General features: G+C 33.4%; 1 protein-coding gene across 3 annotated transcripts in view; it reads right to left on the reverse strand.

Annotated features, from left to right (window-relative positions):
- Nucleotides 1–18,274, reverse strand: part of TFPI (tissue factor pathway inhibitor) — a 68,800-nt gene that overhangs the window by 23,190 nt on the left and 27,336 nt on the right. For all 3 annotated transcript variants that reach the window (XM_082840646.1, XM_082840645.1, XM_082840644.1), the window contains 3 exons: nucleotides 14,274–14,396; nucleotides 8,655–8,852; nucleotides 2,299–2,343 (listed from right to left, as the gene is read on the reverse strand). In XM_082840646.1, the coding sequence (XP_082696772.1) occupies nucleotides 2,299–2,343; nucleotides 8,655–8,852; nucleotides 14,274–14,394 (364 nt within the window). In that variant the 5' untranslated portion in view covers nucleotides 14,395–14,396. The remainder of the gene's footprint in view (nucleotides 1–2,298; nucleotides 2,344–8,654; nucleotides 8,853–14,273; nucleotides 14,397–18,274) is intronic.

The raw sequence follows: 18,274 nt of genomic DNA on the forward strand, positions 1-18,274 counted from the left end.
AGGTTTTTTTGGGGGTGTGTGTGATAAAAATGTTCTAAAATTGATTATGCTGATGGTTGCACTATACTAAATATACTAAAATTATTAAATTGTGCACTTTAAATGGCTGAATTGTTTAGCATGTGAATTATATCTCAATAAAGCTGTTTTAAAAAGTTTTATAATATACTGTATTACAAGAGAAAGAAAAATACATTTGATCACTAATTTGATTTGTTTAGGTCTTAGTATGTATTTATGAAATTTTAAATCATATTAACAAATAATATAAGAATGCTATGTTTAACAAAAGGGAGTAGGTAAAAAATATTGCATACAAAGAAGAGAAAACAGTGACAAATTATTCTGAAAATATGATTAAGGAATTATACAACTGAAAGTTGCCATATTTATATAAGGCCCCATACATTTATTTTAGGAGTTGAAATTGCATACTTGTAAAATAATTCTGCTTAGGCCTAGAATTTAATATATCTACGGTCACAAATTAAGAAATTCATTCCCAATATTCCTCAGATAAATAAAGTTCTAACGTTTGTATTGAATCTGCATACACAATCCTCGCTCTAAATTGATGCTCAGTTAAAACCCAGAAGGCAGGCTTTAAGATATATGCCAACTTCCACAAACCACATGATTTTCACTACTAACTTTTGTTTGAGGCTGCATACTTGGCAATTGTCTTAAACAAAACTTTCTCCCAAAAGGGTTGTAAAGAATCCCCATTGTCTTTATAACTATTCTGATGTGATGTTAGGAAGCATATCACAAAGTTGACTTCAAATCAATATGCTTAAAGGTCTTCATCATGGATTGGTTTTAGCATCTGAACATTTTTTACACATGTGAATAATATCCATAGCTTTACTCTCTAACTTTCATATATAATATCAAATAAGAATGTTTCAATTCTAAATCATTAAATATAAATTAAGTAGCATAATTTTCCAGTAAATTTCCCCTGCATATAATTTTTTCCTAAATCTACATTTTTTTTTTTTTTTTGCGGTACGCGGGCCTCTCACTGTTGTGGCCTCTCCCGTTGCGGAGCACAGGCTCCGGACGCACAGGCTCAGCGGCCATGGCTCACAGGCCTAGCCGCTCCGTGGCATGTGGGATCTTCCCAGACCGGGTCACGAACCCGTATCCCCTGCATCGGCAGGCGGACGCTCAACCACTGCGTCACCAGGGAAACCCCTAAATCTACATTTTTGAAAAAAATTATACTAATGTTTAAATGTTGAAGATATCATCTTTTACTTGATGGACAAAAAAACCCTATTTATAAATATGCTGTATTCTTTGATATTACAGATAAGAAGAATTTCATTTAATTGAAGTATTGAACACTTTTGTAAAAATTAATTCAATATTTATAGAAAGTTATTTTTAAACTTATAAATAAATACATTTACTTATGTTGTTTGTACAAACTTTGCTGAATTTATTTTATAACTTTTGATTGAAATTCTGGACAGTAGTTTGTCTTAAGCTTATCAGTGAGTTATAGAATTTTTCAGCTCTTTCCCACATAATTAAAACAAAGTTAGTAAAACTAAAATTCACTTTGAATTATGTAGCTTTTTCATGTCCTGAATTAAATAATTTGATCTTTTTGTTCAATATTTTCTCATTTAAATGTAAATGCTGTGAATGGTAATTGAGCAAAGTCAGCTTCTAGACCTTTATTAAAAGGAGCATGTCCTTCTTCATCTCTTGTAACATTTTTCTTGTACTGATATAATATATTCACCAAAAAGTAATTCTTTTTAGTTAAAAACTATAAATAATTTAAATCACAAAATCAAAAATATGCAAATGCTAAATAATGTTGACAAAAGCAATTATTTATTGTTAAATATCTCCACTTATTTTTGCATACAGGCTGTTGACAACTCAAAGGCATATATATATTCAGAGTAATACTGGATGAAACTTACTAAAGCCACACAATGCTGAGATTATGAAAGGATTAGAGATCTGAGAAATAAAGTAAGAACAGCAACATCTAAATCACTATTTTGGGGATGTTAAAATAGCATGTGCATGGCTCTGGATTGTTACTCATCTAATACCAGATATCACACTGAATTAGAATGAGTAAACACAGTGTTTGAAGTCTTCCCTTACCAAATATCATGTATGTTATTTCTACGTTTTCATTATATGCACTGAAACAAAACACCATGTCAAAGATCACATGGATTTATGATGAATCTCATAGCAGAGAAAGCTAAGAATTGAATTGCCAAGTGCCTTATGTAAATGCTACTAATGAACATACAAATGAACATTCACCTTTTTGCAATGTTGTCTTTGTCCTTCTAGTTTTCTTTGGATAATCTGCAAGTAAAACAGTATATATGTATCAATTACCACAATTTATAATATAATGTTATGACTTTCAATTTAACAAACTAGGGTGATATGTTTATTACTATTAAAATTATTCTTATACAGAATGTCAATAAATTTCTTATTTGCTCTAAAGAGTAAATTAAATTATTACAGTATAACCATGAAGTCACCTACATTTTAATATAATAATGTCTCAAAAACTATTTTAAAACTTTCTAACACATTTACAAAAATAATAATTCATGGTGAACTAAGTTTGCTATTCAAAATATCTATGATTAAAATAGTTATTTATTAAAATAATGTGAAATGTGAAAGTAATTCAAACAGCCTATTTTGCCTATAAAAACAGATCATTTCTATAGAGGAATGGAAGTAGGGGTGAAAGGAACCAGAATTACCTCCTTCCCCGATTCCTTCTTCTGCTTCATTATCTTAATCCAATTACAAGCTTCATTATTATTTCCAATTACAGAGGAGAAATGAAGCAAATGGTATTTGTGATGTATTTTTTAGTTTAATCTCATAGAATTATTGGAATTACTCCACTTGAGAACTAGAATGCTACTTGTCTTTGACCCATTGTATTTCAAGTATGGATTCTAAATTCTAATTTAAAGGATAATGAAATTCAAATTGATATATTATGTAAAATTTTGATTTGTTCACGTAAACATTAGGAAAACTAAGTGATATTTGATTTGTTGTATAATCAATTGTTTTACAGAGAAAAGCTTTGTTCAAGGCAGCTTATTATTAGTTGTATGGCCAGAGAGACATAAAAGGGAGGGAGAGAGAGGCAAGAGAGAGAGAATACGAGTATGAGATGGCTTAAATGCCCCTTTCAGCCAGTGATCAATCAGGATATTCTTTGGAGAGTAAAATGTCTACGAATGATAAGGTGATGTGGTTCATCTCCCTTTTGAGCTTTACTATGTTTTATTCAACAGTCTTAAAAAAGATGTGTGTGTGTGTGTGTGTGTGTGTGTGTAATTCTAATTGTATTTTAAATGTTAAGAAAACCTGATTTTTTTTTTTATTGTAAATAACCAACCCCCAGTTAATGTTTTTAGATGTTGGATTGTCATAATAAGCTTACATTAAAATATTTTAATGTACAATTATTATGTTACATTTTTAATTTATGAAGGCAGGGAAAGAATATATACATATAAACAGTATGTAAGACTAGAGAGCTGAGTAATCATTTTTGCTCTGTTTTACCTACTGACAATAGCCACGGAACAGGAACATAGAGATGCTTGATTTCAATATTCATGCGATATTAAAAGAGAGAACTTGTTCCTTTCTGGTAACAACCATGGATACCCTATTTAATTTATTTTTATGCCAATTACAGTCTGAAAAGATAGATAAGGTTTACAGCAAATTATCCAAGTTATCATATTTTCCTAGATTTATGCAGAACATAACATTTATTAATGATGTCTTAAGGAATAATGAGAGTATGTTTTACTAATTCTTATTTTAGTAATTCCTTGAACTCCAATGTATATGAATTCACATTTTAATATTTCATCATGAATATTAAAATTAATATCAAAATTAATTCATAATTACCTGATACATTTAAACAATTGTAAAAAAATTTTTTTTTGCCCTCTTTTTGTTTTCTGTTGGGAAAGGGGAGGGTAAAATCTGAATGCTAACTTTTATATTTCATATTTGTTGAAGTCAGCCTAGAAAATTTTCCAAGTAGATGGGAAAAGACTCTATGGACAGAATATTCTTGTTACTGGGTAAGTCTTCACTATTCCAAACAAATAAAACACAAAATAAACTTAAAAATAAAGAGAATGGAAAAAGTATTTACATGCTCTTTAATTCCCTGTGGAGAAAATTCCCATGTAAATCCCCATGAAAACCTGCAAGTCACAGTTAGCTCAACTAATAAAATAGTAATTAATATAAACAGAATACCTATTGGAACCTTTAAAAGTTGCTGTAGAGGCTGACTAGCTAAAAAGTTAAGTGGGAATTTGATCTCTTTCATCTAATTCTTTAATTCCCACACTACATACACCTATTTTTCAAAAAATAATAATCAAATACAATGTTGTTCTTGTATAGGCTATGGGAAAAAAGCAACTAAACCAAAAGACAAACATTTTGAAAGCCATGTGTTTAGAAACCATTTTACAAACTATATTTTAATTTTTTCTACCTTATTAACTTTGTTACCATGTCTCTATTATTACATAGGTAAATACATCATGCAAGACTATATATATTTGGAAACAACTGATAAAACAGCTTTACATGCAAAAGGACAGCTGAGCATACATATCAAACTAAACACATCCCTAGTTCCTATTCTCTGAAATATTTGGCTTGACTTTATTCTCAGGCATGGTAATTTACAAGCCATAGTTCTCGAAGGTCTCCAAAATAAAACAAAAATTCAGCTTCCAAGTCTTAATATATAAGATATACATCATATTTCTCCTTTCACTTCTGTCAGTTTTTTCTCTGAAAATTTTCCAGTTCTGTAATTGAGGCATACACATAGACATTGAGGATTTTTATGGTTTTTTGATTAATTGGCCCTCATTCTTATAATGTGTCTTCCCTTTCTCCTGCCAATATTCCTTGTCCTATAGTCTACTTTTACTAATCATTCTTCTGATCTGTGCTTGCATGGTATATCTTTTTTTCATCTTTTCACTTTTAACCTCTCTGTGTCTGTATTTTTAAAACGTCTTTCCTGCAGACAACACGTACTTAGTTCGTGATTTTTTTATATTGTCTACTATATACCTTTTAACTGGAGTGATTATACCATTAAATTTTAATGTAATTTTAATATGCATCTTTAATTCATGACAATTTGGCTTCAAGTAATTAATACCACTTTCATCTGTAGTATCAGAACCTTACAACAGTAATCTCATATGTTCCCCCTCCTTTCCTGTGTGCTTTAGTTTTAAATCTTTTACTATTACTCACAGTGCAAGTCTGCTAGCAATAAATTTTCTCAGACATTGTTAATCTGAAAAAGTGTTTATCTCCATTATGAGGGTATTTTCAATAGATCTAGATTACTAATTGGCAGTTTATTTTTTCCTTTAGCTCTTCAAATAAGATGTTCCATTTTCTTCTCTTGTGAATTGTTTCTTGATGGGAACTTGGGGATTCTTTCGATCTTCATTCCCTCATGTATCATTTTCCTCATTTTTTTATGATTTACTTTTTATCCACAATTTTCAGCAATTTGATTATTATATTCATTTGTGTAGACTTCTTTTTCTTTATTCTTTTTTTTTTTGATTTTGTCAGTGTTCTTGGTTCTACAAGTTACAGTTTTCATCAAATGTGGATAATTCTTTGCCATTTTTTTGTTCACATATCTCCTGCCCCAACTGCCAGGACTCCAATTACACATTTTGATAGACTTCTTGATTTCCTGTCATGGGTTATTGGGCTACATTCTTTTTTGTTTGCTTGTTTAGCCATTTTTAATCCCCACTGTCCCTCATCTTGAACAGTTACTATTGCTCTGTCTTTAAGTTTACTGACCTTTTCTTCTGTAATGTCTAATCTGCTTTAAGTACATCTGGAAAATTTCTTATTTTATATACTGAATTTTTCAGGTTTAGAATTTCCATTTAGTTCTCTTTTATATATTCCATTTTCTCCTTATTATGTTCATGTTTTCTTTAAATCCTTTACCATATTTATAATAGCTATTTTAAAGTCCTTGTCTACTAATTTTGTCACCTCTGTCATTTCTCTGTCTGTTTGAATTGAGGACTTTTTTCCTAATTATGGATCACAGTTTGCTTCTTCTTCAAATGTTTAGTATTCTGGGCAGGGGGGATTATAGATATTTTTGAACATTATGCTGTTGGCTGCTGGATTTTATTGTTTTCTGTTAAAGAATGTTTTACCATCTTCCATTAAAGAAGTGCCTTCTGGCAAGTAGTTAAGTTACTTGTGGATCATCTGGAACTTTTAAGGCTTGGTTTAAGCTTCACTATGGCAAGGTTAAAGTAGCTTTTACTCTAGGTCTAATTTAGTCCTAGTACTAAATTAAATGTAAAATTTCTCCTAGTCATGTGGGAGCTCTGGGAATTGTTCCACTTACAAATCCCTGTAATTACTTTCTCAAACTCATGGAATTTCACCAAGTGCATGCAGTTTTATTATTCAGTAACAAATTCAAAGGGACCCTTATCCAGATTTTTTAGCTTTTTCTCTACATATGTCCATTCTCTCTCACATACTGTCCCTCAAAACCCAGCCACATCAGTCTACCAGTCTCCAATCTCCACATCCTCCACCATGGAGACCACCATGCTGTGCTGGTATTTCCCTCCTTTAACTGTGGTCTGAAGTGCCTTCATGCAGATTGCTGGGGAGACCGGAGGGTTCACCTCATGTGTTTCCCATCTCTCAGAGATCACAATCCTGCACTGCCTTTTGATCAATGTCTGTAAACAGCTGATTCATATATTTTGCCCAGTTTTCTAGTTATTTACATTAGGAGAGAAAGTTCAGCTCCAGTTACTCCATCACAGCTGAAGATGGAATTTTCTCCTTAGGTGATTTTTTAAAAGCTTAGTAATTCTTCTATGTCAACTATATCCTTAACAGTAGCTTACTATATAAAACACTCAGATATTCAAACAGTAATATCAATGACTTTTGAAGAGATAATGAGGAGATGGGGGCAAAAGACATATAGTTATGGTAGGCAATAATGATGTTTGAGAAAACATTATAGCAGGACATTCACTGAAGAACAAAATCATATTTGATTAATTTCTAAAGAAAAGGGTAACTTTTCACAATGGTGAAATAAAAGATTTGTAAATTATAAAAACTAAATAGGTATGTATTTCAGGAAAGAGGCCAGTTGATGAAATTAAGTAGGCTGCTACATGAAAAAGTGAGGATTACAAAGAATGAGGCAACCAGGCCTCTAGCCAAGGTGCTGAACCTGAGTGATACTCAGTATGAAAGGATACTTGGCCCAGTATGGAATAGAACAGGGTATAGAAATCTGTGGTGAATGGAAAATGACCAGGCAATCACAAAAGCCAAAGGTACTACAGAGAACCACTGAACTGCCTAATCTGTGTTAGTAACATTTCTAGCACATCTATGGAGAGGAAAGAGGGAAATAAGTGCTCTGAGATAAAGAAATTCATTCACATCAATTCTTTTCTGCCAGGTCTGGAGCATATAACAGTCACAGAGGAGAAAAGCTCTCTGTTTTTACCACACTGAGATTTTCCCATAGGCCGAGAGCATCATGATGCCAGGGCTGTTTTGTAAAAGCTGTTTAGGAAAGCATTATCAGAGTGAAAACGCAGACCTGCCTGCTTTGCAAAAAAACAAGACACCAGTGTTAACTAAAGATACCATTGCTATGGCCCTACAGTTTAATTCAACTGTCTCTAAGAACATGCAGTGGGGAAATTTGGGACTAGAAACTGCAGAAATAAAGACAACTCAGGATTTTCTGTCTCTCAAGTAGCTCTCAATTCAGAAGAATAAAACTGAGATAAAAACATTCAAAATTTTGACCAGTAATTGTTTGGAATTTATCTCAGTCTAAAGAGAGAAAACCACATGAAACACTGTAATTTGTAGAATTTGAAAAAAAAAGTTGTTTTAACATGATTAAAAGAATAAAAGTGTTCAAAAAAAAAAAGAATAAAAGTGTTCAATAAAGTTTAATAGTGGAATGTGATATGCTTTGAAACCTTATAACTCAGTAAAACTATGAAAAGTTGGGTTCAGTAAGGTCTTCATAGGTCATCAGGGATGATATTTTCTACATTATTCCAAGGCTCCAAAGAGAAGGATTTTACTTTCATATATATATTTCTATAATTTTCTAATTAGTAGCTGTTGAGAACCTCAAATTGGATTAATTCATTATCTTGACAGGGAAACAACTATGAGATCATTGTATTGGTAAAGGAAAGTCTAAGTCACTGTGAATAACAATTTATTTCCTGTGAACTCATAGCTACCCAAGGAGGCTGAATTACACTTAATTTGTTGCAGATATAAAATCTGTTCTGCAAACTTAAGGGTTTTCTTCCCTCTTTATTATGGGGAAGAGTATAGGACAATAAGCTTACTGTGTTTTATAATGACTGATACAAAAAAATGAAAAACAGTAGTTGAACATTAAAGCTAAAAAAGTGAAAAAGATTCCTTGGAATGTTAAAATAGTTTTAACGTTTTTTCTAAAATGATCAAATCTATGATTAGATCTAATAACTCTGAAGGTTTCTGGGTAATAAGTGTCTCCAGAAACCTACCTCTTGTACATTTTTCTTTGCACTCTTCCAGACTTTCAAATCGATTCTGATTTCCTTCACATCCCCCATATATAAATTCTTCACATTGCTGAGTGTGAATATTGAAAAAAAATCTCTTTATCATTGCTTTGCATGGGCCATCATCTGCTTTAAATGCACAGAATGAATGTACAAGTTTCAACGGTGGCAACTCAGCATCTACAAGGTAAAAATAAAAGAATAACATTCCTTTTCATTCATTTTTAATACATCTTAATTTTAAGGAGAAGTGCAACAATAATAAAATAGGCTGATATAAGAAACTATGAAAAGTTATCAAAAAGATAAAATATATAAACTCATCAAATGAGACAGGTCTTACCAACTTTATTAAACTTTAATAGTTGATTATTAACCAACTTTTAAGGAAAAATATCAAATATTTTTTCTAGACTCTTGTTATAGTTGTTGCTTAAACTTGTACCAGTTGACCAATATGGAATTGAGTAGTAGTTATAAGGTAACTGATGTGTTGACATTACAGATAAGTAGAGATGTCTCCCTAATCCACAGCTGTGTCATTTTTTACATACAAAACAACTCTTTAAAAGCAACAATATCAGGGCTGGTACATGACTCCAATCCTCATGAAAGAAAAAGCAACAGAATATTTATATTCATACATGTATGTATATATCATACTACATTAAACCATTCCCTATTTATGAAAATTTAGGTGTTAAATACTATAAGTTACAAATAATTAATTTTCTTAAATTATACACACAAGTACTTCTTTTCTCTAGAAATTAATAATATATAATAACATTTTAGAGTATTGTATATATCTGTATATAAACAAAAAATGACATGAAAAATATATATTTTCCCTTCATCACTGAAGTTACAACTGTCAATTTGAATTCAAAAATAAGCGAAAGCATTTTCTGAGTAGTACATTTATGCATGATTGTGAATGCTATTTATATTCCTTTCTTTACTTAAAGATTGATAATTCTACACATGACATTCTGAGTTGTTAAAAAATTGTGAGAAGTTAGAAAGCTCCAAGGACCCTAAGTGGTGCATCTGACTGAGAGATGACGCACAATGTGTCACTGAATTAGCACTTTATGTTTTATCTGCTCTATATACATTTTTGTAGGGCTGACAAAAATTTGACCTATCAGTTCTATAAATATCCTTAGGAGCAGATCTTAGAATCTCAGAAGTCACATAAATAATTTTGAGAAATGAGCTAGAATAAAAACTCTGACATTTTCATAACTTATGGCTATATACCATTATTTCAGAAATTCCTATAGCACTTCTCATACAATATGATGGTCTTGATTCCCAAGTTAATGTTACTTTAGAACTCTACAGACACCAAATCATTGAAGCAGTGCTTCAGACAGGCACCTTTAATATAGGCCACTTGTAGAACACAGCTTTACCTGAGTTGCCAAACACTGTATACTTAGGGAAACTATGTCTTATAAATCAATAACTTATATCAAGTTATTTCTCATTGATTATTCCCACATTTTTGACTTTTCATATATTTGATATTCTTTATTATCATGCCAAATCTTTTATTTTACATTTTTTGTATTAAGGATATACCATCTTATTTTCAACCTGCTATTTAGTAATGGTGCCACCAGGTGGTGGCAGCGCACCACAAACAAAGGATATTACACCATAGTTGTAGCAGTTGTCCTGGTAGTAACAGCTAACGTTTACTGAGTAATTACTGTGCTCCAGACATTTTGCAATTATATTATTTAACGATCACAACAAACTTCTGAATTAGGCATTATTATCTCCACTTTACAGATTATAAAAGAGCACTGCAAAAATTAATTGTTCAGTTCACACCATAAGTGATGGCTTCAGAATTGACCCTCAGATAGTTTTATACCAGATACTGCTCACCTTCTTAATAACTGAGTGATACTGTCACAGATCTGTGTGACTGAGATTCCTTAATTGGCATTTAAGTCAAGCACATAGATTTAATTGTACAATTTCCACTCAATAAATTTTTCTAAACTTCACTTTATAAAAATTAAAAATGGTTTCAGTGATGAAAGCAGGTAACGATTTTATAGCAATTTCCTAAAGAAAACACTAAGAATTAACTTTGAGTAATGTATTTTACTAATTATTATCTAGTTACTCATTTTTACCATTTATATTTTATTGTATTTCTTACACGAATCCTATATTAGAATATTCTTTTGTGCAGTGACCTTGCAACCTCGCACTTGGGCACAGCATTCCTGATTTGGGGGAGTGATCAGGTGGCCCCTTTGGACAGACAGCCATGCTGTGCCACTAAAAAGGGATGAAAGTTTGTCTTGTTTTGATTTTTTAATTTAGATAAACCTTTTCAAAAGTTAACAATCGTGTGTTGGTCATGTGTCAGGCACTGTGCTGTCATGGCAGATATGATAGTAAATTAGGTGGCAGTGACCACCCCCCCCCCCTTCATGGAGCATGTGGACACTAAAGACTTAGTTATATAAATATTCAAGAAGTTCAGGATGCTGTGTAAGTGTATAATAAGATACTTAAGCTTTTCTGAGGGGATCAGGGGTAACTTTCCCGAGACTTGAAGAAAGCGTTGACTGTGACAAGGATCTACCTAAGGCCATAAAACTGGAAAAAACATACAAGACAATGTAACAGGACTTTAATCTGATGTAGTAAGATAAACAGAATTATGGTTTATATGTAATCATTTTCATAATTAATCTCTTATATTGGGTTGGCCAAAAAGTTAGGGGTTTTCCATCACATCTTACAGAACTTTCTGGCCAACCCAATATTTTATGTCTCACAGTCTGAGAATTAAAATCTCAGTCTTCCCTCCCCCTGTCCTGGGATGTTGAATGGAAGGCTCATGATATATTTGGGGATGTGTCATATCCTTGACTATTAGAATCCTCATTCTCCTGGAATTTGTTTGGGAACCTAGAGCTTTATGGTTAACCTACTATCTATATATATGCTACTTGACTCTCTAACTAAAATATTTGATTTCTCTGGAAAGGAAGAACACAGACGTGTACTCTGCCTCCTCTGTGCTAGGAAATATGCCAGATGCTTTTATGCAGTTTATATAACAACCATTTAAATGTAGTTATTTAGATCACTTACTTATAGATTAGGATACTGGGAGTCAGAGAGTTTACATAAATTCATCTAATTTTGCAAAGCTGCTATGTGGCAAACTACACATGCATACTTAGGTCTGTCTGATTCTAAATGTTATGAAACATACTTGCCTTTCTCTAAATGCTCCCTGCTAATCTTGTCTCTACCAGTGTAAAGGAATTTAAAAAAAAAAAAAAAAAAAAAAACCCTATCACCACTATTTTTTAATCATTTTTATCTTATCAAAAAGTTTCTCTATTTCATCCTCCCTACTGGTTGAACTAATTTTAAAAGGTCTACTATTGACTTGTGAGAGAAGCCGTAAAATCTTGTAATGTTTTTCAATAAAATGCTAGTACAGTATTTCAATGAAATGGCATACATCTATAAAATGATGGCATGATCTTGGCATAATGTGATAGATGGTATCTCCAGAATTGAATCGATACAGACACAGGATCATGCTATCACAAGATTAATTAAAAACAAAACAAAAGAAAACCAAAACTGCATAAGACTGTGCAGCCAGTCAGCTAAGTGGTCTTCAAATCTAGCTTTAAGATCAAAATTTTTCCTTATCCAGGTGGGTTTGGTCTGGATTTATCCAGAGATTTTAAACTTGGGTTTAATTATTGATGGGTTAATTCTGGTTTCTTGGCTGACTGTGGCAGTAGCAACAGTTTCAGGAACATCCTGGTTAACTGGCATGCATTTTCTCAGCCTAATTGAGGGAGCTTGGAGGAGGTGAATATTAGGAACACTTGGACTCTTTCTCCTCCCACTTTCTAAGACGGGATTGCCTGCTTTGCCCTGTTGGGACTTACTGTAACCTCCGCATTCCTTCTCTACCCAACCTCCAGAATATAAGAACTTTAGCCATCCCTTTTGAAAAATGAGTGGAAGGAAGAATTAGAGTCCATCTCATAGTGCCCACATTCCTACTCTCATAAGGCACATGATGGTTTTTACTTTATCAAATAATGTTCCATCTTTAGGAAATTCTCCCAATAATATATATGTATTTTTTGGTGGCATATAATAATAAGCCTTTATTTTTCATTCATGGGTAGGATGTGAATGGCCCTTCTGATCCCAGCTGGGTTTGCTTCTTATCGACCGGTCAGCTGGGGGCTGATGTAGGCTGGGCCTGCCTGGGCAGATGGACTTCAAGCTGTGGGTCCAGTTGGTCTAGACCTTCAGATCTGCTCCCAGTGTCTCATTTTTGGGCGCAGGCTGAAGTGATGTAGCATGTACATTTGGCCACTTCCCTGTGCCAAGCTCTCAGATAGCCAAGCTTAGATGAGTCCCCCTTTTCTTTGTATCAACAGCAGCACCCTTATGCATGCCTCTTATCATTTCACTTACCACATTACACTGAAATAATCTGTCTACATTAAAGTCTCCCTTGTGAAACCATGAAATTTTGGAGAACCTGGTCTCAGTCATCACTTCTTCCCTAGTACCTACCAGAGTCTCAGGCACATAAGATATATTTATTCAATCTTTATCAAAGGTTAGTACAAGGAACAAAATCACATTAAAGAGCTGTTGGAGATATGAAATCAAAAATGTATTTATGGATATCTTTTGTACATCATAAACATATATACAAATGAATAGAAGCTATCACTTTGTTCAGTCTCTCATTATTAACAATGATGAGATTTTTATCACTAATTTACTAATTTGCCACAAAATATTACTTTTAAGAAAGAAATAAATCTATAATAACGATCACTACACAGTCTTCTCCTTGTTCTATTGTTTTATTGTTAAAACAGTTGATGCTTGAACAACACAGGTTTGAGATGCATGGGTTCACTTATACAAAATGTTTTTTCAGTAATAAATACTATAGTACTACATGATCTGTGGTTGGTTGAATCTGCATGCAGAACGCAGGACCTAGAGGAATCATGGATACGGAGGGCTGACTATAAGTTATATGTGGATTTTTGACTTCACTGATGGTTGGTACCCCAACTCCTGCATTGCTCAAGGGTCAACTGTATTTTATTTTTAGACACAGAACTTTATGGGATTAGAACTATCTTCTATTACCCAGATCTTCTGGTATCCTGCTTGACTAGATTCTTACTTTGGACTCATCTGAGAAGTTTTTATTTGAGGAATAAAGGCAAGAAGGAGAGAATGACTGAAACCTCAGATGTTTGTACTTTCCTTTTCCTTCCCATACTTTTCCCAGACAAAGGGTGACATCAAGGTTCATAGAGAGTTGTATCTATACCATTTTGCTCCTTACAATTTTTCAGAGGGACTTCAGTATTTAATATATAGTCTGAGAAAAAAGAGATCTTCCTTGCTAAAGTGACTTTATTTTTTGGACTAAGATTTTGGAAAAATGTCACTTCAATAAAAACTGATTTTTCTACAAGATGGAGAAAAATGTATTAAATTTTTGTATTAAAATTGAGAGCATTGACTAGCTTAAAAAGATGAATACTTTTAACATTTTACCTGTAATGTTTGTATGTTCTTCACCTTCCTCAGGAACAGCATTAAGAGGGGCAGAGGCACAACTAAGCAGCAGACATACAGAAACCAAAAAAATGTGTTCTTTCTTCATTGCGTCAATCATCTCTGAAATACAGAACACAGATATATCTAATAAATAAAATGTTAATGTGGATTTATATACAGACTAGTAGGAACTTTATGCATACCTCCACATGTAAATTTCTATGACATTTAATGTGTATTCTCATACATTTCTGTCCACAAATTCCATGAGTCATATTTAAAACATGTGTATTAGCATTCAATATTGTAGATACACATACTTTCAGTGCATACAGCTAATAATATTCAAGTACAGAGGTCATATTTCAATCTTGAAAATATACATTAAAATGGCAATAACTGAGAGACATGGGTAATCCTGATCAACATGACTAAGTATGTATTAAGAACCATTTACATTTGCAATTCTATTTGCCACATCTTTCTCATAACTATTCTTTTTTTAAGTCAGAACTAATTTTACTTTAATTTTTCTTGCATTTTTCTATTATTTCTTTTTTTGTTGTTTTTTGTTTGTTTGTTTGTTTGTTTGCGGTATGCGGGCCTCTCACTGCTGTGGCCTCTCCCGTTGTGGAGCACGGGCTCCGGACACGCAGGCCCAGCGGCCACGGCTCACGGGCCCAGCCGCTCCGCAGCACGTGGGGTCTTCCTGGACCGGGGCACGAACCCGTGTCCCCTGCATCGGCAGGCGGACTCCCAACCACTGCACCACCAGGGAAGCCCTCTATTATTTCTTTAACGCAGCTTTCAATTTCTGATTCTTCTTTCCCTTTACTCCCATTTCAAAAAAGAAACACATTTCCAAATTTTCATCTTTGTTTCCTTTAAAGTATGTTTCTGTTTTTATAACCAATTTCCTAACCAGGTTTTCTATGAGATTGCAAACAGAACTGTTGAAAAAGAAATTGTCTAACATTCTAGCCAGTCCTTTGTCCCAGTTCTTCTCCCTCAACTTAGGGAGTTATCTGATTCAAAAGAGTTTCACAGAAAAGTGACTTTAAGTGGTAAATCAACACATTTACTCTCTATAGGAAACAGATTTCAGCAGGAGAGTGAGACTTCCTGTTTCAAAATTATTTAAAGATCAATAGCAAAAAATAATGGAAAAGCACATACAAATTTTTTTCTTTAAGGCTATTTTTCCTTTGGATTCAAAAGTGGAAGGAAATGTGTAATGTTTACACAGCACGGGAAGAGAAAAAGAAGAGAATACATGCACATGTTCAGCCACTGATGCGATCGGAATCAGGAAGGAAAGAGCAATGTTATCAGTAAACATTCAGAAATGCAGGAACAAATATTCCATCAAAAACAATTTAGAGAATATTCTGTTTATGTCTATAGTGGATCACAGCTGCAATATACATCATTAAAGTGTAGTCATAATAAATAATAAAGTAATAAATGGCATTTGCTTTAAACTTCATTAAAATCACTAGTGAAATGTATAACCCATTTTCTCACACTTTGGAAATAACACATTTTTGAATTTTAGTCAGTAGCAGTGTTACAAAACTGCTAAATCATATCATAAAGTATTTGAATTCACAAATATATATGTATTTAAATGTATGTACAAATATACATATACACTGTTGACCTTTGACCAGCATGGATTTGAACTGCATGGGTTCACTTATACGTGGGTTTTTTTCAATAGTAAATGCTATAGTACTACACGATCCATGGTTGCTTGAATCCTTGGATGTGGAACCGCTGATACAGAGGAATTGTGGATATGAAGGAATTGTGCATATGGAAGGCCTAATCAGAATAGTGTGACTACTTTTCTTCATGGACTAGATTCACATAGCTTCAGTATAGCATTGATAGTTTTAGTTTGGAAGTGTCCCACCACTGGACCAATATGTTTGAGGTGGAGAGCTACAGGAGACTAGCACAGATTTGGTGGACCCTAAAAAAAGTCAGGGGTCAGGGAATAGGAAAATGTCAAAACACTGCAAATCTTAATGTAAGTATATGAGTTTAAGGGTGGAGTGGACAGGTGTAGCTCCCAGGAGGAGTAGATTATTGCTTCCAGAAGAAATCAAGGGTGTTGGACAGAAAACACTATGAGTATGCTCTATAGAAAGCCATAGCTAATTAATGACTGACACAGAACTTGAATTCAAGTGAGCAGATTGCTAGTTCAGTACTTTTTCTTCTCCACAGTGTTGCCTCTGAAAAGTGACCGAAACCACTAAATATTTCAATTTCTAAGAGCAGTGTACAAGACTGATTTGGGTGTGCGTGCCACTGAAAAAATAGTACAACTTGTTATAACATTCATAAAACTGTAATTTGTGGAGATCAACTAGAGTGAACTGATGTAATTATATATTATTGTAATGAACTTATTTTTAAATTTCAAAACGCATAATTACATTGTAAAATGACAAACAAGATAACAAACCTGACCTGAAGCTATCTAGTGATTAACACACTTCTTACACATCCTTGTACCTTTCTGTACTCTATTGTCTTAAATAGCTGGCCCCATTAAAAATATGTATTACCCAACCTGGTATCATACACAAAAATTGATTCAAGAGAATTCAACCATCTAAATGTGAAAGATAAAACATTAAATTTTAGGAGAAAAAACATATGAGAATATATTCATGATGAGGTTGGCAAGCATTTTTGAATCAAGATATAGACAGCACCAATTAAAAATAAAATACTGATAATTGGATTTCATTAAAATCAAGAACTGTTCAACAAAGGAAGCACCCTTAAGATACTGAAAAGGCAAGTTGTAAGGAAGTATTTGAAATTCACATATCTTAAGATTATATATTGAAAATGTATAAAGAACTACAAATAAATATGCAATTAAAAATGAATCAGGGCTTCCCTGGTGGCGCAGTGGTTGGGAGTCCGCCTGCCGATGCAGGGGACACGGGTTTGTGCCCCGTTCAGGGAAGATCCCACATGCCGCCGAGCGGCTGGGCCCGTGAGCCATGGCCGCTGAGCCTGCGCGTCTGGAGCCTGTGCTCCGCAAAGGGAGAGGCCACAACAGTGAGAGGCCCGCGTACCGCAAAAAAAAAAAAAAAAAAGAAAGCATTGAAGATTGTACAGGCACTTTTCAATAGATTATATATATACAGCCAATAAGCATATTAAAAGATGCTCAACATCATTACTCATCAAAAAATACAAATCAGCACTGTTATGAGATACCACAACTAAAATTAGTAAAAACTGACAATACAAAATGTTGGTGAGGATGTGGACCTTTAACACTGTTGGTGGGATTATGCTATGGTCTGAATGTTTGTGTTCCCCCAAGTCCTTATATAGAATTCTAACTCCCAAAGGTGATGGTATTAGGAAGCAGGACCTTTCAGAAGGGATTAGATCATGAGGGATGGGATGTGTTCTTATAAAAGAGATCCCACAGAGGTCCCTTGTACCTTCCATCATGTAAGGACACAGCAAGAAGGCACCAGCTATGAACCAGGAAGAGGGCTTCACTCTTGCTAAATCCTCTTTAATTTATGATCTGTCATCAGAAGTTATTTAAGCAAGAATATATTACATGAATGTGTTGAGTCAGTGACTAGTTGTGCATAATAATATGTTAGTCACAAAGGGAGATTTAAAAATCTAGAGAAAGCCTTGACCCTTAAGGAATTTATGCTCAACCAATTGAATTAAATACAAATGCAATGTTAAGTGCCAAGATGAATTGTGAGAATATCTTTGCATATACCAGGCACATAGTAGTGGACGATAAATATATGTTAAATTATTTACCTTGAATAAAAATAGTATTTATACATTAGGGCAATAAACTAGAAATCCTAATCTCAGCTCTACCAGCAACCTAAGTAACCTTCGGAAATTTACGTTTCTGAACCTGATTCATAAAATGCTTGACTTGGGCTAGATTGGCCTTAAATTACATTTCAGTTCTAAAAATTTATGCATTTGAA

Source organism: Leucopleurus acutus (assembly GCF_964270905.1).
Source record: "Leucopleurus acutus genome assembly, chromosome: 6".
In the NCBI taxonomy this organism is placed as follows: Eukaryota; Metazoa; Chordata; class Mammalia; order Artiodactyla; family Delphinidae; genus Leucopleurus; species Leucopleurus acutus.